The sequence below is a fragment of the Bacillus rossius genome, chromosome 16 (genome assembly GCF_032445375.1).
Source record: "Bacillus rossius redtenbacheri isolate Brsri chromosome 16, Brsri_v3, whole genome shotgun sequence".
NCBI lineage: Eukaryota > Metazoa > Arthropoda > Insecta > Phasmatodea > Bacillidae > Bacillus > Bacillus rossius.
The window spans coordinates 37751099-37776587 of record NC_086343.1 but is presented as its reverse complement, the minus strand read 5'-3'; the positions used below and the strand labels follow the sequence as shown (position 1 = coordinate 37776587).

At 36.9% G+C, this 25489-nt stretch overlaps 1 protein-coding gene across 2 annotated transcripts in view; it reads right to left on the bottom strand.

Moving 5' to 3' along the window:
* LOC134540122 (solute carrier organic anion transporter family member 74D-like) overlaps window positions 1–24776 on the bottom strand; it is an 86000-nt gene extending 61224 nt beyond the window's left edge. Inside the window, exons 1-3 of one of the 2 annotated variants that reach the window (XM_063382648.1) lie at window positions 24754–24776; window positions 21423–21659; window positions 377–610 (exon numbers count right to left, since the gene is read on the bottom strand). In XM_063382648.1, coding sequence (XP_063238718.1) covers window positions 377–610; window positions 21423–21612 — 424 coding nt within the window. In that variant the 5' untranslated portion in view covers window positions 21613–21659; window positions 24754–24776. Of the gene's footprint in view, window positions 1–376; window positions 611–21422; window positions 21660–24173; window positions 24217–24753 lie in introns of those variants that run through there. The other variant, XM_063382646.1, reaches the window with a different exon arrangement.
* Window positions 24777–25489: the final 713 nt, after the last annotated feature.

Here is a 25489-nt window from a genome sequence, read left to right as displayed (position 1 = left end):
GTAAACCTCTACACATACAAAGCAGTGCCATTGAGCCTATAGTCCTGGAGCTTCCTTGTTGTGTCCCCCACGAGGTTAACCTAACCGACTGAGGTGGATATGGCAGAACAACATTTACATAAATTTTTCCTTGAAATTTTTGTATTATTCGTTTTTTTTAAAAAAACTGTAGCACGTATGCAGACAAGCAATAAGTTATTAAGTAGTGTACAATAAAGCGACTTTCCTGCTAACTGGATGTGATAGAAAATAACCTTGTGTCGGGGGTTGAGGAAAGCCGGATACACAAATGTTACCACCACATAAAATGCTTGTGGTCAGCGGACATTAGCGATGGGGATGTATTCAAATGCCACGACACGGGCAAGTGGCTTACGCTGGGAAGGCAGAGAGGCGTTGAAGACGCTGATGTCGAAGTGTTCCTCCGTGAGCGCCAGCGCCTCCCGGCCGGGCCCGTACCACACGTGCAGAAGGCCCAGCAGGTAGGACGAGGCGGCGGAGGCGACGACCCCCCACGCCAGCCACCGAGGTCTGCTGCCTCGACCGCCCAGGTAGCCCACCGCCAGGCACAGCAGTATCTGGCTGAGCTCGTTGCCGGTCTTCAGAACACCTGCGAAACCATTTTACTGCAGTAGTCTCTCCTGGAGACTCTCATGAAGGTGTCCCTCTAGTTACTGATCGCCGTTTCGGTACCTCAACATCAGATATCTATCATGACGTATTCAAAATATCTGACACATAAGAAGTACATAGTAGCCGGCCTTGTCACAACGTCAAGGGTACCGGTAACCTTGACCTACAAATTTCCCCTAAAAATTCCCTAAAAATGACTCAGAATATCCCAAAATTATAAAATTTTCCCCTTTTCTAAGAATAATGCACTTATGGACATAATCATTTCTACAAAATAATCTTAAATTTTCAGATTCCCCAAAGAGGCTTCGTATTCCCGAAAAAAAAAATTCAAACCTCTAAAATCGTGACTTGTGAACTCGGCCATTGTAACATTTCAATAAATAATTAATAAGTATTAAAATTTAGTTAAATATCTTGAGTATTTATGTAATATCAAATAAAAAATAGTACTCACACTATCGAGTTCAGTGTCCCTAGTTTAAACCGGCTGAGGTAAATATAAAATAGGTAAAATGATAATATTAACTGTTTGAACTATAAAAAGGGGTGCGTGTACTTATGTGCGTGCGTGAGAAGTTAAACATCTTTGACATCATTAAAAAATAGTTTTTAATTACATGCAAATAATTATTTACAATAAAATAATAAAAGGGCTGGAAAAAGATAGTTAATAGTCAATAAAATTCTGTTTGAATTTGAAAATTTAAATAAATTAAATTTAGAGAATAATAAATATATATGACATAATTAGTACTAAATATTATAAGATTATTGATTTTAAATGTTTATTATTGAGTATTTAATATTTTAAAAGAAAATATTATTGAAACAGTAAGTGTTAAAATAAAATGTTATTCAAATAAATATTTCATGTGGTGTTCCAACCAAAACTATTTTCTGATTCTTTCAGGACATTTCAATGTTTTCAATTAAATTTGCATACCTAAAGTTTCAACCAAGCATAGAGATCTAAACAAGACTGGTGAACGAACTTGTTAAAAATATTGCGTTCTTACTCCACAATATTTACTAGACGAATGACCCCCTATATATTACTAACAACACTTGTATAAATATTACTACAACCAGTGTGACGTTATGAAATCCACCTGGGATCCGTTATGTTGGATTCTCTTGAACCGGTAGCAAGAGGGGTGTCTCGGACTTTTGAAGATCCCGCCTCAACGTGACGTAGTTTCCGTTTCTAGACCTTGCTTCTCCTCTCCGCTTCTGCTTGCTTCTCCTTCCTCCCTTCCTGAGCCGATTCCCTACCCCCACTTCCCCAGCGCATTCACACAGTGTTAAAGCGGGTCGTAATTATCATATTATATCAGCATTGCAATTTTTCTTCTTCTAAGGTAGAAAGGCTAGGCTAATATCGCCCGAATATTACCTGGTGTCTGGGCAACACTCAGTGTAAGTAGCGATTGATTTTTTTTTTGTAACGGGGTGTATGTGTGTTAGTGAGGCGGGTTGATAAGTGCGACGCTCACTGATGCTTCTAGCGCGGTATCGCCTCTAAGCGCAAGGCAAACTGTGAAATTTGAGCGGTGATCGTAACATAATATGGCGGAGAAATTAATATAAAGGTGTGATGCAAGTCCCTTAAGTGCTTTTAAGAATTTGAACCGAATGTACGGACTAGCTGTGATATCTAAATCCAATTGCGGGTGTGGAGGTAATTTATTTTTCTGAGGCTTAGATTAGATAACGCGGTAGGTACGTCAGCATTAGAGGCACGCTGTGGCAGATTTAAACTGGGCCAGGTTTTGTATTCCCCTGAGAATTCGCGGACCTGGAGCGAATGTGGGCCGAGGTTGGTAGATTGTCATGCACACTTAACAGTTTGTGCGACGAAGTTGTAATTGCTCTTGATTTTAATTTATGTGGTGGCTAGGGTTCATGTGTACTGTTACTACGCAGAAAATAATGATGTTTACTAATGATCTACTTCTAAAGCAAGGAAGTAGGTAGTGTCCTTTTAGCCTTGCTTCTTGCGGGTTTTGTGATCGTTGCACAAACTTCCCGGTGTACTGTAACGCCCCTCGTGCCTCAAAATAAAATTATTTTATTTTAATAAAAGTCCTTGGAAACTGCTGGGCAAAATACAAAGAAAATTAAAGTTAATTACCAGAGGGGGCACGAGGCGGTGCACAAGACAAAATTTACACTCCCTGCACACTAGTAACTTGGGGAGTTCGTGGATCGATAAAATGAAGAAGGTATTTGATAAATAAATACACTACATCGGTAGCTTGGTCTATAGGTTTTCCTGGTTTATTATTAAGAGATTTTGTTTTCGCATTATTTCAACATGACAATAAGGATCTTAGTAAGTAACCAAGTTAAGGGCGCGCTCCGGGATTATTTAAAACAATACATATTACACCTTAACAAATAAATGATTTCATAAACAAAAACTTAAAAATTGCACCAAAATTTGATTCTCCCAACGATTACATATACATGAGTTTCCTTGATTTTACATGTTCCTGGGATTACGTTCTTAAAGCCCTGCTCGCTGGTATCTTGTTAATGAATTTAGTTGATTCGATGCAAGTGGAATATATATGTTATCTTTAAAGATAAAGAGATAAAGAGATAAAGAGAGATAAAGAGAGAAACATCCCTGGAGCACAAAACAATAGCCAATACTCAACCCACCATAACCAATCTGCTTTAACTACATGGTGCACAGCCAATGGGGAGACAGCTCGTCTGTCATTGGCTGAGCAAGATGTAGCCCTTTCTCTGATAAATACCCTAATTTTTCCAGCCCCTTCTAATTCTAGTCGCACCTGTGTTTCCGTACCATGTGCGTCTCTGCCTGAGGACGGGAGCTGATAGCAGTTCCCGAAACGTCGCTTGTTTCTGTTTTGGAAAAACTATTGTATTTGTTTGTCTTCGTTTTGTCGTGTTTTTGTCTCGTTTCAACTGTTGTGCTGAATTATTTTGGGTTCAATATTTTTGTGTTGTCATCATTTGTGTTGTTTTTTTTTTTTCGTTCTCTTAGTACATGTCCTTTGTTTTTCTTTGTTTGTTGACCATATTCCTGTTTCGGAATATTTTGTGGTGTTCACATCCTTGTTGACAACAGCAATTGTTTGCTTAGTTTTGTGTGTTTTTTTTTTGTATTTTTTGGGTATTTTAATTTTTTATTTTATTTATTAGTTTTCCTCCAACAGAAAAAGTTCTTAGCAACGGTGTATGTCCAAAAACTTACATCAAGTCATGGAATATAAATATATATAGCTTATATCACCCGGGTCTTCCCAGAATGACGTCGGACCGAGAGGAAAACTCTTCTAAAGGGGGAAATCAGCAGCAGGTCCCGAAGATCATGCGGGGAGCAATTTCTCTCCCCGGAAACTTTGACCCTGTCTGAAACACATGTCAAATTCAAAACGAATGAGACCTGCGTCCAGACAGTCATACACAGTTGGCGCGAAAAGCCAACAATGGGAATTTGGGGAGAAAAAAAGATTACTCACCAAACAGGGTGTGGAAACAGGGCTCGCGAGGTGTGTCGCGCCGACATCAGCATGGCGCGTACCGAGAATTCGCGGATGCGCGAAGGAAACCAGACTTAAAGTATTTAATATAAATCAAAAAATTTAACTATGCATGATTTTTTCTAAAAACTACCTCTGCCTGGCTACTGTACCACTGGGAGCAAGCTGACTACATTCTTGTGCACACGAATTCGCCGTTGCCGCGAAAAGCCTCTTAGCACAGAGGACGCCGAGAAGACGTGGTCAGTAGCCGAGCTCGGAGAACTAAGTGCCAGCGAGGGCGGTCAAATCTTCTAATTAAATCGGGCGCTCAGCCCTAAGGAAAAAGGGGGGAAGGTTCGGCTCAGGGCCGAAAACATGCGGAGGTGCCCGAGTCGGGCGTATCAACAACACGACATGCGCGCTCTCTACTGGCGGTAACAGGAAGCTACAAAGAATCGACTTCTACAGGCCGCGAGAAGGAAGCATAGGGCTTAAGGGCGCCGCGGCGCTGCTCTCTAGCGGCATAAAGGGGAACTAACTGAGGCGGTGAGCTAACTTGCCACCAGGTGTCATGAGGGTGAGCTCTGCACGCTGGCGACCAGGCCCGCGGTTACTTTTTCCTCCGCTAGATGTCGGGGACGTCTCTGTCGAACCCGGGAGAAGGTCCTTGAATTAGGCCATCGTCCCGTCAGGTCACTGCTCCTAGCTTGATTTCTCAGAACTAATGTGTGGTGGAGAGAGAGGAAGGGGGGGACAGAAAACGCCACTCCGCTGGGAACACATCTCTACTGGAGCCCCATTCGTGACGAGACTTGCTATTCTCCGCAGGCCTTTACGAAGTAGCAGCTTGCAGCCCAGGAGCTGCTCTATGCAATTTTGGTCATGAAGAGAAATAATATTACAAACTCGGGACGTGACTGCAGGCGAGAGAAATTTCAACCGGGCTGACCATGTCCACATTAGACAGAAAAATATCAGATTGGCCGCCTGGGAAGGAGCTTCGGTCCACTGGCACGAAGTTTAAATACGTGGCGTACACTGGCCTAACAAAAAGTAAATTACCCCCTTAACAACCAGATAAATTAAAAAAATAAGAAATCCCAAAAAATTTAAAACTATAGAAAAATTAAAAAAAGGTGACGAAATGCCTCATTTCCGACACAGTACAAAAGACTTGGTAGAGTCACCTTAAACACTGACCTTGAAATTTGGCTATGTAGCTCTTTGTTTCTTGTTACTTCGTGTTTTTAATTTTTGCGAAAGTGTATCATGTTAAACGAAAATTCGTTTAATGAGATGTATGAATCTCCAATAAGGAATGGCAATTCTGTGTATTTTGTATGGTAATGATGAAGATCCTCGTGTAAGTTGAGACGTGTTTCACGTAAATAATGTAAATACATTGTCATGGTTTTTATAAAAGGGGGTTGTCTGTAAAGTTGGTTTACGGACGATAATTTCACTTGATATTTCATAAGAAAACATTGATGAAAAATTGCATACTTTTTAATTTTCAAATATTATTTACAGTTTTTGCAAATTTAATTTAAATAATTTGTTTAAATATAATCACGAACAATTAGTTAAAAAGCCCGCCTTAACCAGTTTGATATTATAGAAGATTTTCTCGCACGTAGGTTGGCCGGTTCTTGCACGCTCGGCTCAGGCGGAACGAAACAATTTTTCGTGCGTGCAGCCGGCGTTCATCGATTTATAAGACGTTATCACGTCAAAAAAAATTGTCGTCTATGTTGATAATCTGAAGGCCTCTCGTGGTTAAATTTTAGCCGGCTTAATGATTTAGTGTAACTAAAATGTGCGTAACTTGCATTGAGTTAGTAAAATATTTCTGTCAAATACGTTAGTCAAAAAAATATGAGTCAAATATTTCTGCACAACAATATGTCATTAATTAATGTTCCTTACTTGGTTCTTACAATTAAAAGGCCGAGATCCTGCATGAGATTACAGAAAATAAAATAACTGCCAACATTTTTATAAAAAAAATTGATCAAAATTCTATTCTGTCACAAGTACTCAATCAAAAGTAAGGGGTCAAATATGTATTTAAGTCTGTAGTGGCTTGAACTAACTAATTATCAGTTTCAGTCGGTTCACCGAAAGTTGCGTCCAACCAGAACTTTATACAGGTCTTCTTTATCTTACAGGCAGAGTTCCTCGAGACAATGTTTTACAGAGAGATCTGCTTCGTTGGAATTGCAGATTCTAGTATTCATTCTTGAAAGCAAGCTTCTTCACTTGTTCCTCGAATGGCTCCAGTTTACCGTATACACAGTACAAATATATGTTATAATTTAAAGATAAATGCGTTGCTACTTCATCCGCATTACGTTCAATTATGTTCTAAACAATTTTGCCAAAAAAAGTACTCTCACGAGTATACTAGAGACAAGGCAACAGACCAGGATAGCCAGCGCAGCTAGCTAGCCAACTTGCCCACTATCCCGCGATTTGGAAATGGTCTATTACCACTACATGCTTAATCTGATTAGCAGTGGCGTCTTGGCTACACTTCTTCCCCAGGATTTTCTATTTCAGCCTGGAGAACTCTCTGCATCTCTGCAAAGTTTTTCAATGTTCACAGAGCACCGCCTATGTGAAGTGGCGTAACTAGGACACCTTTGTTCTTGCATCTTTGAATGTTAAGTCGGGGATTTTGATAACGCGACACTTCGGAGGACATGGCAGGTATACTAACGGGGAGACTGATCTGTAAGGAGTGAAGTGAAGATGGCGAGTGAGCCCTTGGTGAGCGATAGCGGGCGACGAGAGACGAGTTTCGTGTGCGGAGACGGGTGAAACGGCGCGTTAAACATCTCTGAAAGTATAAAATAAATGTAGTGTTTCCGAATTTTATCAAATGCAGATTTTTACAATTAGAACCCATTATCATTTTCCAGTAATACGCCGAAAAGAGGCTTAAATTTAGATTCATGTCCAGGATTTGGTCCGACTGTTTGCTGCACATTTTCTTTGCTAATAGAGCTTGTACATATACGAGTCTCCAATTGTCCACAGGTAGTTCCACAGTAGGAAAACGGAATTCATCTTTTCAGTTTTTCGCATGTCTTCACCAACTACCAATACGAGTTAGCCATATATGGAACTTATCATAGCTTCGTGCATCATGTACAAATGCAAACGATACTTCGCAGTAACTGCAAGGATGTCTACGAGGACATATGGAGTCGTGTGTAGACATGGCCGAAACTGATGAAGATTTGGCCACTGTAAGGGAGACCGGGGCTACTTGTCACAAATTTCACATTTTATTTTTTTTCTTTATGAATGGTAAAACTTTCACAGATGTGGTTACTACAAATTAATTATTAAACATTTTTTTCTATTATTGGAATTTATCACAAATTAATAGCACTTAGTTAATGTATTTATTTTCACTCCCAAAAGCCAGTCAGCAACTGTTGGGACAAGCTGTCACTTAGCTTGTCACAAAGTAAATTTATCAGTTACAAATAAATTTATTTCATAATTTGTTACATCAAATAATTATCATAAAACTATTTTATACCTAATTGCAACCGTCTGTAGTTCAATATTTGACTGTGTTAAAATTGAAGAAACTATTATTGATTACAATTTCAAACAATATTTTAAAAAGACACCTAACTCACACTAACCACTTTAATCTGAGAAATCAGATTCACAATATTGGCCCACAAAATAGAAAAGTTGTGAGTTACAATTGTGTGTACACTTTTCGAGAGACCACATTTGACAGCGAATAACCTAACCCATTATTCTCCTGGAACACTTTGTCTAAAAGGTTGTTCACACACTAGACGAAATGTATCGCTATCTTCAGGCGATTCAACTACACAATTTCCTTGGACTTCAAAGTTTTTTTTTACCATTTAGATCTAATAAACGTATTTTAATTTTCACTAATTATAATTTTTTCTCTCAATGTATCTTTTACAGGTGTGACAGTCAAGGTATTTAATTTTCTTGTTTTTCTTTAGGGGAATGTTTGCTTTCTTTCTCCAGCCTTGGGGGAATGGTCTGACACGTTCCGGTGAGAATGAAGTTGAATTTGTAGATAAATCAGGAGACGCGGCACTAGAAGCAGGGATTCAGAATTCCCTGTATTTGGTTCTGTAGTAGATCTATTTGGATTCTGTCTTCCCGTGGCATAACTAGGAAGGAAGTCAGCATCAGAAATGGATTAGATGAAAGGTCCCCGTCACTTTGAAACATGATGATATACTGCTTGGTGCGAGAGCCTGCAGAAGTGACTTGGAAATTATCGATGGATAGCATAATGTTGCCATTTTATTTAGCACAATCCGGAGTTGATTATGAACTATGAACACCATGATATCGACTAGGAAGTTAGGATTTAGTTTTGTACACTTAACATTTGCAATCAAAATGATAAATGAAATTCATTACATTTCTTCTTTTCATCCAATCAGATTGATTTGCTGTTCCTTGATATCCTGATGGACCTTCCCTTATGAAATGCTGTTTAAAATTAATTTACGTGGGGTTACTCTATTTCCGAAAAATAAATATTTATGTATGTCTTGTAGCAAAATAATTTAAAATAACTAACTAAAACTGCATGAAACTTAACAATTGCACCTTACTGTTTTATGAGTGATAAAATTACACGTAATCTTTCGTTAAATTGGATAGTTTATTGTTATATTACTTTTTCAATAACACCCCCTGACTTAAGCCTTTGGCAATTTTCATGAGCCAATTAATGAAAGAGAGTTTGATACTTATGCCTAACACGTAATGCTAACAATGCAAACATTTTTATTTAAAAAATTCAGTAAGCTATTTAACATCTATTCTCCGCATGGGACAAGTTGTCACAGTGACAGCTAGCCTTGGTTATTTGTGGTTCGTTGCCCCAAAGTACCATCATTCTTTTATTTCGCAGCACTATCTAAAAAAATTCAAGTGAATAATATTTATGTAGCCTATTTTAATGAAAAATGTTTATAGAATATGAATATGTTGTTAAATTTCTTAACTTAATTAGACAGAAAATTTTTACTCGCACATATCATGTGCACAAAATTGGCTATTCTGAAGAAAAGCTGCGGTCAGCATGTAAATCTTTTTACGTCCATTAGATAGTGACTCTTGTAACCTGTGGATGAAAATCTGTACATTACATCCATTAGAAACGTCTACATAAAGAGTTTGACAACTTGCCCCTGTGAAAACTACCCTGGTCTACCCTGCCTATTATCGGTGCGTTCTTAAGCACATGGATGCAAAGCTTTTGAGGTGATACTAAACTCTCTGCTGCCCAGCACGGCCTTAGCATGCTTAAGAAGACTTTATAGTTTACTTTACTAGCAAACTGTTTGGGCATTTCTCGCAGCTTAACTTTTAGCGAGGCGCACTCTTAGCACATTCTCTCTTCTCATGTCCAAGAGCATTACTGTTTTTTGAGAAAATCTCTCCGCAGTTGAAGCTCAGTAGGCTATAATACTTGGCTGGGATGAGTAGGCTACTACAACACACTACAGACCTAAATGTATATTAGATCGCTTGATTTTGAACGATTTCTTGCAGCAAAGTAGAATTTTAATCAATACAAAATGTTTAAAATTGTTTTCGCGTAATTTTTTTGCAATCTCACGCAAGGACTTAAAATTTTTACTGTAGGAATCAATTTACATTAAGTGAGTTTATAGTTGATTAAATAAAATTTTAAGAATTATCTTCAAACATAAACTACATATTCTTGCATTTAGCAGGTATTGAAACAAGGAAACGTATTTAATAAAATGATTACATATAGTATATTTGAAGATTGATCAAATAACAACAAGATGGTGAATGCTTTGAAAGCATAATATTTGGTGTTTTATACTGGTGGGTTCTAGCGGAATTTTTTTTCGAAAATGGGTTATTTTGAGTTAATTTAGGGAATTTTTATGATTTTTTGGGCCATTTTAGAATCAAGATCACAGGAATATATGATGGTGGACGTGACGGTCCCAGCCAAAACCTGGTCCGTGGTACAGGACCAGCTGTTATAAACACTCACATTAACATAATGCATCAGCAGTCCTCGCCTAGAGGTGAATTGGTTCAGTCACCCTACCAAGCTTTTTAGGTCACAGAGAGAGCCGCATCTTCCTTATTCCGTGACGTCATGATATTTATGAACCCTGCTTTCATACAGGTTGGTTTCAAGGAATTTATTCAACAAGCAGCTTCCGAATAATAAATAATAACTAAAGGAAATACTTGAAAATAAAAGACAACATGTCAAGATACAGTAGGTTTCCATGTGTTAAAATACTCTGTAGATTACAACCTAACTTATATCTATTTATTGACTTCCACATAAGATGGTTTTTTCAAACGTGGACAATGAAATTGTTATATCAATACGTTAATTTAAGTTTTGTGGATTCATAGGACATAGAACAAAGGCTTCACTGTACTCAGCAAGTTAGGACGATTCTAGAATCACTGAAAGTACTTTAGACAGTATGTATAGCTTCAAATGCCACTGATATAGAAATTTTAAATATTATTACAATGACAATTGAGTTCAAAAAATTTGTAACCAAAAACTGGTAAAATTAAAAAAAAATTACTGAGATAGACAATTGAAAAGTTTAGAAAACATTAATAAATGTGAATCGGAAAAAATTCGCAGTCACTAACCAAAAAAAATGTATTCAACAAAACCTGATATATATTCTTAAAGCATATGTATAATCGTTAACAGTATATTGTGATTGGAGTTTTAAAATATAAATGGTGTTACTTGAATTCAAAAGAACGTTTTTCCATTGACTGCCATAAAAAAAATTAATCGTTTAGCAGACATTCAGCATACAAATAAACTCATCATTGAACAAATGACAGAAACGAACAAAACACCATGGAAAATAACTCACTTAACAGGGATACGATGTATGCTACTGTAAATGGTAACGATTCTAGCGATAAAATAAATGTATTTCCGAAACCATATTCATAGTCCTTGCAGGAGAAAGTGCGTTGTGTTTTGTAGCTCCACGAAACCCATGTTCATAGTCCTTGCAGGAGAAAATACGTTCTGTTTTGTAGTACCACGAAACCCATGTTAATAGGCCTTGCAGGAGAAAGTGCGTTATTTTTTTTAGTTCCACGAAACCCGTGTTCATAGTCCTTGCAAGAGAAAGTGCGTTGTTTTTTTGTAGTTCCACGAAACCCATGTTCATAGTCCTTGCAGGAGAAAGTGCGTTCTATTTTGTAGCTCCACGAAACCCATGTTCGTAGTCCTTGCAGGAGAATGTGCGTTGTTTTTTGTAGTTCCACGAAACCCGTGTTCATAGTCCTTGCAAGAGTAAGTGCGTTGTTTTTTGTAGTTCCACGAAACCCATGTTCATAGTCCTTGCAGGAGAAAATACGCTCTGTTTTGTAGCTCCACGAAACCCATGTTCGTAGGCCTTGCAAGAGAATGTGCGTTGTTTTTTGTAGTTCCACGAAACCCATTTTCATATTCCTTGCAGGAGAAAGTGCGTTCTGTTTTGTAGCTCCACGGAACCCACGTTTATAGTCCTTGCAGGACAAAGTTCATGGTGTTTTGTAGTACCACGAAACCCATGTTCGTAGTCCTTGCAATGAAAGTGCATTGTGTTTTGAATTTCCAAGGAAATAAAGTCGGAGATCGGAGTGCGGCAAAATATCTGGGAGGAATATTCATGGCCACCAAGTTGTCTAGAGTGGTCGTTGCTTATGACACTATCCGTCAGCGAAGAGAGAGTTGTTTGTGTGCGGCAAAGGTCCGTACTAAGCATTTCCACGTCACTCATCAGCATCCCGCGAACCTGCGATTCTTTAGTCTACAGCGCAAAATATTTCGCGCAACAGACTTCTCTTGAATGTGAACAAAGAACACATGGTGCAAAACATAGAGCCAGTAAACAAAAATTGTTGTGATTTTACCAAGATTTTGCACAAAATCGAATATGGCAATGAGTACTTGTAGTGTGTGTTAAATTTAACAACCTTTTTGTGTCCTACATTTGCGGAACAGTGAGCAGGTGCAATGTAAGAATATAGATTTGAAAAATTTACATTCATGCATGGAGTATTACATAATAATTAATCATTAAATGCATAACATTATTTTTCTTTATTTAATCAAAACTCTCACTGCTGTGACTGCAATAAAATACTCGTTATGTAATTTTTTATTGTAATGTTGGCAAGACTTTATGTCCACCTGGTATACTTTGTTTACTTTAAGATATGTTTCATAAACGATCCAATTATAATTATAAAATAAGAATTTTATTGTAATTACCATTTCCATTACGAAATATATATATATATATTAATTTGGTGTTTGGCTGCAAAAAAATTAATTTACCAAATATTTTACTTTCTAAATTACGGAATTAAAAAAGTATAATTTTTTGAACATAATTTGCAAGAAAATTCTAATTCTGTAAATATTAATATTTTTAAATTTTTTTAATGTTGTCTTGGTAGTCAAATATTAACATTTTACATTGTATTTAACTGGAATTTTTAATTCAGCTCAGTAAATTAAAAAAAAAAATTCTTATATTTATTAAATCAATCATTCCCATTCCAAGAAATTATTTTAAGAAGTTAATTTTTAAATTTTGTTTTTAAGACCTTACACATTGAGATGATGACACTAAGTTTGTAAGTTTGTAATTTTTAATGTAAGTATATAGGCTAACAGCATGTTTTTGCTTTAGATAGTTTAAATGGTGTAATATTTCATAAAAGATGTTTTTTGTTTATGTAAATAAAATTAATTATTTCGAACGAAGTATTACTTTTGGGAAATTATTATTTTTGAAACAAATTAAGATGATCGAAATTATATGATATTCCAGTTTTTAAATAATAAAAACATAAAGGTTTTTAAATAGTTTATATTTTTATTGTCATGAAATATTTGCTTATATTTTCTTAGAATTTGGAAAATAAAACAAAGGAAAATCATTAAGACATGCATAAATACCGAGTAAAAGTTAATCTTTGCTTTTATTATTTAAAAGTGTTTCCAAATTTTCTGTTAGATGCTTTTGAAGTTATACTTCTTTAGGCGCGTTATGAAAAAATGATGAGTGAAATTTTAAGATGCGCACGCATCACTGTAACACAAAATTAACATTTTGAAGCTGCCCGCTAAACCACTCATTAAGTCTCTGACATAATAAACCTTATCTTCAGAAACTAAGGCTTTATTAAGCACAAAACATGACTTAGATTGTTACATGAATTAATACATAGATTTGAATAAGAGGTAATATTGAAGGTTAAACAATGTACATGCAAAGAGGTTGCTAAGAGGTTAAAACCAATATCACCACATTCGCCCCCTCTTCATTTAAGGACATAGTCCTTGAGATATTCAGAAGGTCTAGTGGTGCGGGAAGATCTCCGGAGTGGAGGTTGAGGTCTGGGAGGAGATCTGGGTGGAGTCCGAATTGGGTTCACTTGAGGTAGGTCTTGATCATTCATGTTCTTCGCAGGTGAATCTTCTGGAGTGAGGTTCAGCTGGGTGTCTTCAGATGCTTCAGTGTGTTGATTAGGATCATCAGCGAGGTTTGGAAAATTCACGTCTTCTAAGTTAGATTCATTGTTGACAATATCCCCTGCAGGAGCGAGATGCCTGAGGTTGACTGTTGTCTCCTTACCATCTGGAAGTTGAACCAGAGCATAGTCAGGGTTCGCCTCAAGCAGAGTTACTTCTTGCACCAGGGGGTCATATTTACTCTGACGGACGTGATTCTTCATTAGAATTTTCCCTGGTGTAGTAAGCCACGAAGGAAGAGTAACTCCAGAACTGGCCCTTCTCTTATGGTAGAACATACGTTCGTGGGGTGTAGCGTTAGTAGCAGTACAGAGCAGTGTGCGGATGGAGTGCAACGCTTCAGGTAACACCTTCTCCCACTGCGTTATCATGAGTCCCTTCGTTTTCAGCGCCAGCGATACAGTTCTCCATATTATCCCATTGTAACGTTCTACTTGGCCATTTCCACACGGATTGTATGGTGTAGTACGACTAGTAGCAACTCCATTGGAATGTAGGAATGATTGAAGTTCTCTGGATATAAAGGATGTGCCTCTGTCTGTGTGAATGTATGAAGGATATCCGAAGAGTGTAAAGGTCTGATTTAGTGCTTGAATGACGGTTGTGGAGGATAGGTCGTTGCAAGGGATGGCAAAAGGGAACCTGGAGTACTCGTCGACTACCGTTAACAGATATTTCCGAGGAGTGTTGGATGGTAATGGTCCCTTAAAATCAACGCTGAGCCGTTCGAAGGGTGCGGTGGCCTTGATGAGGGTGCTCTGCTTGTTGTGAAAGCGAGGTTTGATTTCGGAGCATGTTCTGCAGGAAGACGTGACTCGGCGTATCTCGTCGATGGAGTAGGGAAGGTTCTGATTCTTCACCCAGTGAGCCATCCGGGTGATCCCTGGGTGACACAAAGCCTTGTGGTAGTGGACAAGTCTGTCGAAGGTATGGAGCGAGCCGCAAGTCCTAGAGAGAGCGTCAGCCGCCACGTTCTCCTTCCCCGGTATGTAGATGATGTCATAGTTGTAAGGAGCAAGTTCTAACCGCCATCTTGTAAATTTTTCGTTCTTGATTTTCCCAGGATGCCGAATGTTAAACATGTAAGAAATAGACTTCTGGTCGGTTATAAGTTGAAACTTTCTTCCTATCAAGTAATGCCTCCACTTCCGAAGGGCTTCAATGATCGCATAAGCTTCCTTCTCGACAGCTGAATGGTGTTGTTCGCTCTTAGTGAGGGTTCTCGAGAAGAAGGCTACTGGTCTCTTGTTTTGAGTCAGAGTGGCGGCGATGGCGACGTCAGAGGCATCTGTTTCGACGCAGAATGGGATGTCTTCCTCTACGTTAACGACGAAGGATTTAACTATGCAGTTCCGTAAATTGTTGAAGTCTTGGATTAGTTCAGGGGCCATAGGAAATACTTTACAGTTCACTAATCTACGTATTTTATCTGAAAATTTTGGAATCCATTTAGAATAATAAGCGAACATCCCTAGTGCTCGTTGCAAGGATGCTTTGTTTCTAGGGATAAGGAAATCAATCAGTGGCTTAAGTCTGTCGGGATCTGGTTTGAGTATATTGTTTTCGATGAGATAACCGAGGAGCTTAAGAGACTTCAAATTGAAATGGGATTTTTCTTGATTAATGGTTAAATTATATTTCTTGCAGACGTCTAAAAATTTTCGTACATTGGAGTCGTGTTCAGATTGGTCTTTTCCGCTCACCGTCACATCGTCCAAGTAGATGCCAACTCCTTGTAGTCTTTCTTTGGTCTTGATCTCGTCCATCTTCCTCTGGAACGCAGACACTCCATTGGTGACGCCCATTGGTATACGTTTGAATTGCCAGAGTTTTCCTGCTGCCTCGAAGGCGGTGTACGGCCTGTCTTCAACCCTTATTGGTATTTGATAATATGTGCTCTTGAGATATATTGTGCTGTGGATATTATATTTAGCTACATCGGAAACTATTTTCTCTATGGAAGGGATTGGGTAAGCGTCTAACATCGTGTATCGGTTTATAGTCTGAGAATAGTCGACGACCATACGTTTTCGATGTGTTCCACTCACGACTAGTACCTGCGCCCTCCAGGGTGAGTTGCTTTCTTCAATGACACCGTCAGAGAGAAGTTTTTCTATGTGGGATTGAATGTATTTTTCGTCTTCGTTTGAGTGTCGTCTGGACTTGATCGCGATAGGTCTACAATTTGGTGTTAAGTGTTCGAAGAGGGTGGCTGGACCGACTTTGGCACATGCTAAGCTACTGATTTGCAGTTAAGGTTTATTACCACCAAAAACTATCGACAGAGTGGAATGCTGCTTAAAGATATCGTGCCCTAATATAACATCTGCGCAACAGTTGTTTAGAACGTTAAGCTTTGTTTTTCTGTATATATTGTCCGAGATTTGTAAATCTACGGAACAATAAGCTTTTATAGGCATGGCCAAAGAGGACGATGCCATAGCTACTTCAGATGACGTAGGATATTGTTTTAATTTATGTTTGGAGACAAAACCATCATTTATGTAACTCTCCGAACTCCCCGTGTCTATTAGCCCTTCAGCTGGAAAACCATTTACTTTCAGTTTGACAATGGTTTTGGAAAGGCTAGTTGGAGAAGCAGCTGATGTTTTGGAAGATGTTGGTTTGGTCTTACGATTACGATTAGATTGGTTAGTAGGGAAAACCAAAGACTTAGCAGGAAGGCAAGCAATAGTTGAGAAGTCATCTGTGTCTTGAGGAGAGTCAGGTAAGGCGGCAGTACGATCTTTGGGCTTAATTGACCTACAGACTTTTGCATAATGGCCTTTCTTACCACAGAGTTTGCATGTAGCTTCTCGCGCTGGACAGGAAGAACGAGGATGACGAGGGAACCCACAGAAGAAACATTTCTGACTACTGCTGGCTGCGGTTACAGGAGAATTTGGTTGCTGAACCGGCTCAGTTGAGGCTAAAGGTGTCTGGCTAGGAATATAGGATTCAGAAATTATATGAGCTGATTCTAATGATCGTGCTTTTGCAAATGCTTCATCCAGGCTAAGAGTTGCGTTTTCTAACAAACGTTGTCGGATACTGTTCGATGAGAGACCTTTTATAAATTCATCTCTAATGTATTCATCCCTATAAGCTGCTGCTTTAACATCTTTGAACTCGCAGTCAGAGCTAAGGAGACGCAAAGATTGTAAGAATTGATTTACACTTTTATCAGGTTGCTGGTGTCGGCTCATTAGTTTATGCCTTGAAAATATTTCATTCTTAGGTTTAATAAAGAGTGAATCTAGCTTTTCGATTGCAGACGCATAAGAAGTACATTCGCTAATAAGTTCGTATATACTGTGACTCACGTGATTGTAGAGTAGTAACAGCTTATCAGCTTCAGAAGCCTTGATTGAAGCTGTGAAGACTTCGAATGTTTTCTTCCAGTGATTCCATTGTGAGGAGCTTTTCCCAGTTGTGTGATCTGCTTCAAATCTCTCGGGCTTGAAATACTTGTCCATTGTTTGTATTAAATGTTTCTTGATAAAATGTGCTTAATAAATTGACATAATAAACCTTATCTTCAGAAACTAAGGCTTTATTAAGCACAAAACATGACTTAGATTGTTACATGAATTAATACATAGATTTGAATAAGAGGTAATATTGAAGGTTAAACAATGTACATGCAAAGAGGTTGCTAAGAGGTTAAAACCAATATCACCACAGTCTCCAAAAAAAGCTACCAACAAAATAGAAATAGTACATCTATCAGTCGCGCATGTTGGCACGCTCGTCGCCTCTGATCACTGTTTTCATATTTATAATATTTATCCACATGTTTCTAGTTTCTACATTCACAACACGTGTTTTAGTTTCATACAAGTGCGAATTATATATGTGCTAATAAATTATATTCAGTAGTGATTTAAATTGAATATTTTGATTAATATTATTTACTATTCTTAAATATTAGTAAAAAAAATTGTGCTTATATACTTTTTCAAGTACTCCAATATAATTGAGGTTAACTATCTGTATGTATTATTTATTGATATACATTAAAATATTATTATTTAATATAATTAATACTAAATATTATTAAATTATTAATGTTAAATATTTAATATTGGTTATTTAATATTTACAAAATATAAATTTAACAAAACATTTAATAAAAAATTAGTGATAAAAATTAAAATCTAACATCAAATTAAAATATTAATTTTTAAAATTTATTATTAATTTGAATAAATAATTAATATTTATAAAAATAAATGAACAAATTTAATGAAAACTTTTTGATAAAAATGAAAAGTGAAACTTAAATTAAAAAATAATAAATATTTAAAAAATAAATAAACTCAAATTAAATTTTTGAATTTATTATTAAATTTATTTATTTTCTTTCAAATATTAAATAATCAATAATAAATATTTAAAATTAAGAATATTATAATATTTAGTACAAATTATGTCATATATATTTATTATTCTCTAAATTCGATTTGTTTAATTTTTCAAATTTAAACTGAACTTTATTGACTGTTTTGACTATCTTTTTCCAGCCCTTTTATTATTTTACTGTAATTAATTATTTGCATGCAATTAAAAACTTTTTTTTAATGATGCCAAAGAAGTATAACTTCTCACGCGCGTACGTAAGTACACACACCCATTTTTTAAAAATAATCTTTTATAATGTTATGCTTTCTTCTTATAGAAATATAGGACAAAAATTTATATAAATAAAAATTGTCTAATAAATTAACAAAATTTTGGATAAAACATATAACTTTTCAGTCAGTACTTATATGACCGTGTGTTTGGTCACAAGACGTTTCATTTTTGAATTCTATATTGGAAAATATTAAGGTCATTGAAAGAAAACACTTAACCTTACCTGTTGTCACCATGTAGACCGCGGCCTTAGAACTACAGGTCTGGACACTTGTCTATCTTGCCATGCATTCAACTTGACCCCCTTATTGACTCATTAAGTTCATGAAACGGCCGTTGGCGCCACAAGACACTGGTCCGGTTTTAGCGTGTTGACAATAGGAATTGTTTTATTTAATTCATAAGTACTCATTTGTCAAGAAGGGTAGTTGTTTTATATTTTTGACGTTTATTATTTATATTAAAATAGTTATGTATGCGCATATAACTGAACATTGAAGTGTGCGAGTTTTGAGTAGGTAATGATGATTTTTCTGTTTGGGGCGGATGGTGGAGAGGTTATTGGAGGCAGTTTTTGAAGTAATGTGAACCTTCTAATTTTTTTTAACCAAGTTCAAATAATTCATCATGCTGTACAATGTCAAATCGCTGCGTTGCTCCAGGTTGTAAAACAAATTACGACAGTTCATTTGACAAGTGGCATGTGTTCAATGCACCCAAACATTGTTGTGGCAGGCAGTAATTCCGAGGAAGGACTTTATATTAAAAAGCAGTCATTTCGTATGCGAGAAACATTTCATTGAAGCTGATATTGTCCGTAAATTGTGCACAGAGATCAGCTTGGCAACGTAATTGCAGAGGTAGGTGTGTTGTTATATTTTTGGGTGGCAGCTTAGATAAAGAAAGTAATAAATATTTGGTATAACAATTATAAATCCACAGATTGCAACACTCCCCGGCATTCATTTGCTGATCATCCAGAGTACTACAACTAAGAGGAATCGTGGAATGGAATGGCCTGTAGCTAACTGTTAAACAATTTTTTTCTAGGCAAACTTTTCACTGCAATTTTATTTTCCGACATAGTTTAAGCTATTGTTATAGTTAGTTTCACAGAAATTGATACTTTTACACAAACTGTTACATTATTTTCGTAGCTTGGCGTAGTCACTAGCGGAAATGTTGTACATAGGAGAGTCATTAGACTACTGTGTCTAAAATATATATATATATATATATAACTCCCGGAAAAAGCATTAAAATTTTAGCATTACGAATGACGATTTTCAATAGTGCGTAGTTGGCCGACGTTATTAAGTTATGAAAATAATCTTTGAAAACAATAACAAACATTACCTATATTACATCAACATAAGCCATTTTCTTGAACTGTGTACATAAATTCTTTATAACGTTGGAAATACGTTTTATAATACCTACATCTCTCCTCGGGTTTTTTAAAAAAGCGGCCAAGTATGTTTAACTATCATTGAAATGCAATTAACTAAAAAAAGTTCATAAAGCACAATGTTAAAACCGGACCAGTGTCTTGTGGCGCCAACGGCAGTTTCATGAACTAAATTAGTCAATAAGGGGGTTAAGAAAATACGCTTGTGTCCAGACCTGGTTTCTAAGGCCGTGATTTAGACGTAACATCTTGTGACATCACAAGTCATAGACAGGCTACTGCTGGATGCAGGCAAACTCCAACCAAAATTCAGAGGGTTCCTTCCAAATCAGCTTTAAACTCAGTGCCAACTGAGATCTTAGTAAGAAGAAGAATGCCACCGGAAGATTCGCCTGTGTATCGAATGTTTGGACTACAAAGAAGAACCTTCTAGAACATTCTATTATAGTCTCAGATTTTCTGTTTCTTCCCAGGCAAGTGAGAGGCATGGGTGGAAAGGGGGGGGGGGAGAGAAAATTAGTGTATATAAGTTGGGGATTTTGGCAGTTAGGTATGGAGCTGCAGGACCATCCCTTGACTCGTTATGGATCGTTGACATCGCATATACGCACAGAGAGAGAGAGAGGATAACCCGAGACAATGCAGGTTATTAAAGAGCTATGCAATGATTTGGTATGTTCAGTAATGGCCATTATAATATTTTCTAAGTGTAGTTGGTAATGTTTGTATTTTTGCTGGATTATGTGGCAATTTTTTTGAAGTTGTTTGTACGATGCACCTGGGTGCTCGTGACTGCCATATTCAGTGCCTTAAACTATTGGCAGCCATATTTCTTTCAGATAGTTTTCTATGCTCTCTAAGACCTGAAATTACAATAAATTGCATACAGGATGTTTGTTTTCAGGATATTTGTTGCGAATAATCGCATTTAAAGTAAATATTCTAGTATTATAAAATTAAATAAAGTAACTTTTGGGACATTTTTCTTGTACCTGAATCAAACAGATTTGTATCTACTTTTTATGAATTTATATATTTATATGACTGTGGTCATGAAATGCATATTTCCTGTAGGAGAATTTTGTATATAGATCATATGATTAATCAGAATAAAAGTATCAATGAATTTAATTTACTTGTCTTGTTGATGTTCTACCACCTTCAAACTGTTCAACATTTAGGTTATCTTTCCTTTGTGATTTTCTAATATGCAGGTTAGGCCCCATCTGGGCAAGCAAGGTTACCTTGTGTATCTAAACCTTGATAAATAGAGTGGTGCTTGCAGCGAGGATTTTTACCAGGTGGGACCGGCCTCAAGTATTAGTAAAAAGTGTACAAAGGCTGTTTATACATATTATAATTTAGATTGTGTATTGACATACCTAAATTGTTAAATATTTTACACACAGTCTTTATATTTTTTGAATTGAATTGTCTTAATTCAGTTTGTCGTTTATATATTCATGTTTACTAAATAAATTCTTTAAAAAAAATACATGAAATACTTTTTTTTTAAATCTCTATCGTAACTTAAATTAAAAATAACCTTTCTTTAGTACGGAAATAAATCTCAAGGTTTGGCCAATGTACACATGCGAGCTCTCAAAAGTGATTTTTGTTTGTCGGTGACCTTCGTTTGCGTTGACTGTGCTCGCGGCAACAGAGTTACCTATGGTTTGGGTGGGGATTTTGAACCGCTTCTCCAGGGTGGACAGCGTGGCTGTGCTGTAGCTGCTGCTGATGCCCTGGACGATCCCCATCAAGCTGTAGACGACCAGGAAACACCTGGGAGTGGCCAGCTTCTGCAGCCAAGGCGGGTGGCACCGGCCGATACCGCAGGACTGGTCCGTAGTCGCCATGACACCCGCGCTGCACGGAAACCGAGTAGACCGCACAAGTGTTCACTCTAAAACACAAACACAGAGAATTATAAAGCTGAGTATTTGTTACGTCCTTGATCCCCTACAAACAAACTTATTACAAATCTCTCATGACCCAGGCGGGAATAAAAATTATTATAAACTATCTAAAGTAAGTTACGTTGTTCGCTAGAACTTCCGAGGATGACTTAGGCCCTAGAATAAAATTTTGTTATTAAGAAATACCGAAAAGTGAAAAAAAAAAAAAAAAAGTTTGTATACCTATTACTGTGAAAGTGAAGCGTCTGTGACGATTTGTGTTATTGAGCCTTTACAATAATTTATACAAAGTATTTCGATGGAAATAGTGAAAATTGAAGATAAATTTATGAAAACTAAAGTAGACTACTTGTCAGTGCAAGCAAGTGATTATTCAGAAGGTGAATTTAAAGTAGTAGGGAATTGCTACACTGAAGATGGCGTTGGTGAAATCGTATTCGTCGTGGCTATAACCTAGAAGTCAAGAAAATTTCACTTCGTAAATAATATCAAAGGAAATATAAAATGTTTAGTATGAAATCCACCCAAGTTTCAAGTTGTTCCTGTATCGTTGTTAGACCACTTTTCTTAACAAAATCAGCGATGTAAATTTGAGACACCACTCTCAGGTTTCGGTTTGGATCATACTGTGGAAGAGTTAAATCAAAAAGTTTTATTCTCCCAGATCATTGACAGAACAAGCACGGAACATTATCAGCAACCTATTCACTTAAGGCCATTTGCAGCACTAATGAGAAGCGCGCTGACAGAGAAACAGCTCGCACTAGTGAATTTTTATAGGATTATAATAAAAGGTAATAAAATTGGAGTGTACGAACACACATGGGCATAGAAAAACATGGACACCTCTCAATGATGCATTGTTTTATGCAAAATTTAAAATATTATTTTCAGGGAATTAAATTTTAAAAATGCCTGTATATTAAGATACAACGGACTGAGCTACCACTGCAAATGACACGTGTTATGAAATAATATGTGTGAGGCTGTCGCGAAACGATTCCTATACTATCTTTAAAGATTTGTGCAATGGGAGTGCATGACTTGATGTAAGCTTTTGGACATACGCCATTGCTAAGCCATGCTTAGCAATGGCGTATGTCCAAAAGCTTACATCAAGTCGGTTCCTATACATCCTACAAATAATATGGTTTGGAACGCGAGAGACCAGGCCGCGATGCCAGGTTCGTAGCTGACTGGCGGCCCCGCACGGCGACCACGTGCGGTCCGCTGACGTAAGGCATGCCACGCGCGCCTGGACGTATTACAAGGGTCGTCCTCCTCTCCCCGCACACCGTTCTGCCTCGGCGCTGTTATTTATCGCTGAGCGGCCTTGGGAATTCCATGGGCCACCACGCGGAGTGGCGCGAATGGACGCTGCTCTTCTGGACTGTTCGGACGTCGGGTCAACCCGGGATGACGCGACTAGTCACAGCCGCTCTCGTCGGTTCGAGAAGGGCACTCCTGAGGTACTTGAGCAGCGACGCCAGCCTCCGCGGGAGTTCCGCGAAGGAGTGCAGCGTGAGTGCCGCGAGAGTTCCGAGCGAGTTGCGCGGTAAGGGAAGTGCGACATCGGCGAAGAGGGTGAGAGACTGTGTGTGTGGACAGGTGAGAGGTGAGGGGCGAACCACTGTCGAGCCTGGCTCCAGTGAGGAGTGCGAGCTGCGGAACTTGACAAACATTGAGTGACTTGCGAATAAACATATTTAAGTGTCATTGATTTATGGTCGGGCATTTTTAAGTAAAATTATTTATTATTAATGTAAGTATTGGTAATTAATAAAACTGAAAAAAAATTAATTGGGCCATCCCTTACAAACCCAGTTTTCCCCACATAGGTCGTAAAAATATAATTTCAACTAATGTCTTTAAATCTACTGATGATATATAAAATCATATTTATTCTTTAAGGGCTTATCATTCTCGTATAGTAATTTTATGAAATACATATCATCGTTATTATTAAAATATCAAAAAAAATTAAATGTAAAATAACTATTTTTTTTTTTTAAATGCAAACTAGAATATGCTAAAAACCCACCAAGTAAATTAAAAAATAAAAATAATTTCTTTATAAGATTACATTTACTTAAAAATGTTGAAAAAATATATTTCGGTGTTGGTTTTTACATTACTTCAATAATTTTAAATATATTAAAATAATATTTTTGTTATTACTAATGAATTGGGCAGTACGAGAAGCCTAGGTATAACTAGTGGAAAAAAACCGCATAATAACTGAATATAGAGCATTTTCCACAAAGTAACAAAAATTTATAACACGTTTTAGATAACTTTGGTACAATTATTTTAATAGGAATCCCTCAGATTATTTTTAACAAACGAGGGAAACATAAACATCGCGGTTAAGCCATTAATAACGACATGGTTTATACCTTGACTTTCTTAAATTTTCATATGAAAATCAAAATTAAAAATAACATAAAAATAACTACATAAATTACAATCGCTAGTAAAATACCTAACAGGTCCTTACTCACCGTGAAACAGAAAGCGAATGACTGTCAAGACTAGAGTGAAGTCGTTGGGAGGACGATAAATACCTGTTATTATATCGGCCATGAACACTTGCCAGGCTGTCTCTTATCGCACACACTTGGCGTGTTTATCCTGTTACATCCAATGATCGCATTAGCTCCAAACGGAACTGCCTTTTTTTTTTACATTTGCCGTTTACATGGACGCATCTAAATGATAAACCATGTTTGTGTCACACGTTCTTAACACTAGTTGCAGATATACAAATACAGATCTGTAATAATTGTTAAGAGTAGTGTATGTTGGCCGCTCCGGTGCCTCGGATCTAGATGTGGAGACGGAGACTCAGGCCTCGGTTCGATTCCCAGCGAGAGTAAACATGTAATTGTTAATAAAAAATTTCAAAAATTCTTAATTGCAATTTAAATAAAATTTTAAAAAAATTTTGCTTACATCACACCTGCCATCTTGTATTATTATGTCATGTTCGCCATATTTAAAATCCGTAATTATTATCAGAAAATATCATAAACTTATTTAATTTGATACAATTTTAAAAACTTGTAATTATAAAACACTTACATGATGGAGACCTCGGTTCAAAATCGAAAATAGCAAAAAAAAAAAAAAAAAAGACTGACGGCTCTTCGAAAGCCACCGACAGACTGACCTCCCGCCACTAATACCAATGTATATATCTTCAGATAGTATGACGTCACGTCCGCCATCTTGTTTTCGACTGTTAGAGGCCGCCATCTTGGATCCGACATAAAGATTTCGTTTGCTAGGGGACGCTACTCTCATGTCATTTTAATTTTAACCCACTAGAGTTAAGTAATTATTTATTACCGTAGCGACCGCCATCTTGACATTTGGCCGCCATCTTGGCAATCAGTATTTTTTAAGCTACAAATTCTGGGAAAATTCCAAAATCATAAAAAAATTAGCAAATATTTAATTGATTAACATCGATTACAGTTGTTCGATCCTTGCTTGATCCGAAAAAGTTAATTTTAGGTTAAACATTATTAAATTAAATATGATGAAAAATCCTCAATTAAGCTTAGGTTCCTAGTTTTCCATTGGCTGCCATCTTGTAAATTCGTAATAATTAACCAAGAAATTCGGAAAAAATTCTAAATCTCATCAAAAAATTACTCAATTAAATAATAATCTACTCGGTCGATTTTCGTCTTTGGTTCGATTCTCTGTCAGTGATAATTTATTTATTATTTACTCTACGAAAAATGACTCTATACAAGATACCTGTCCTACGAAATAAATTCATTGTCGCTGTGCCTACCAAGGAAATATATTT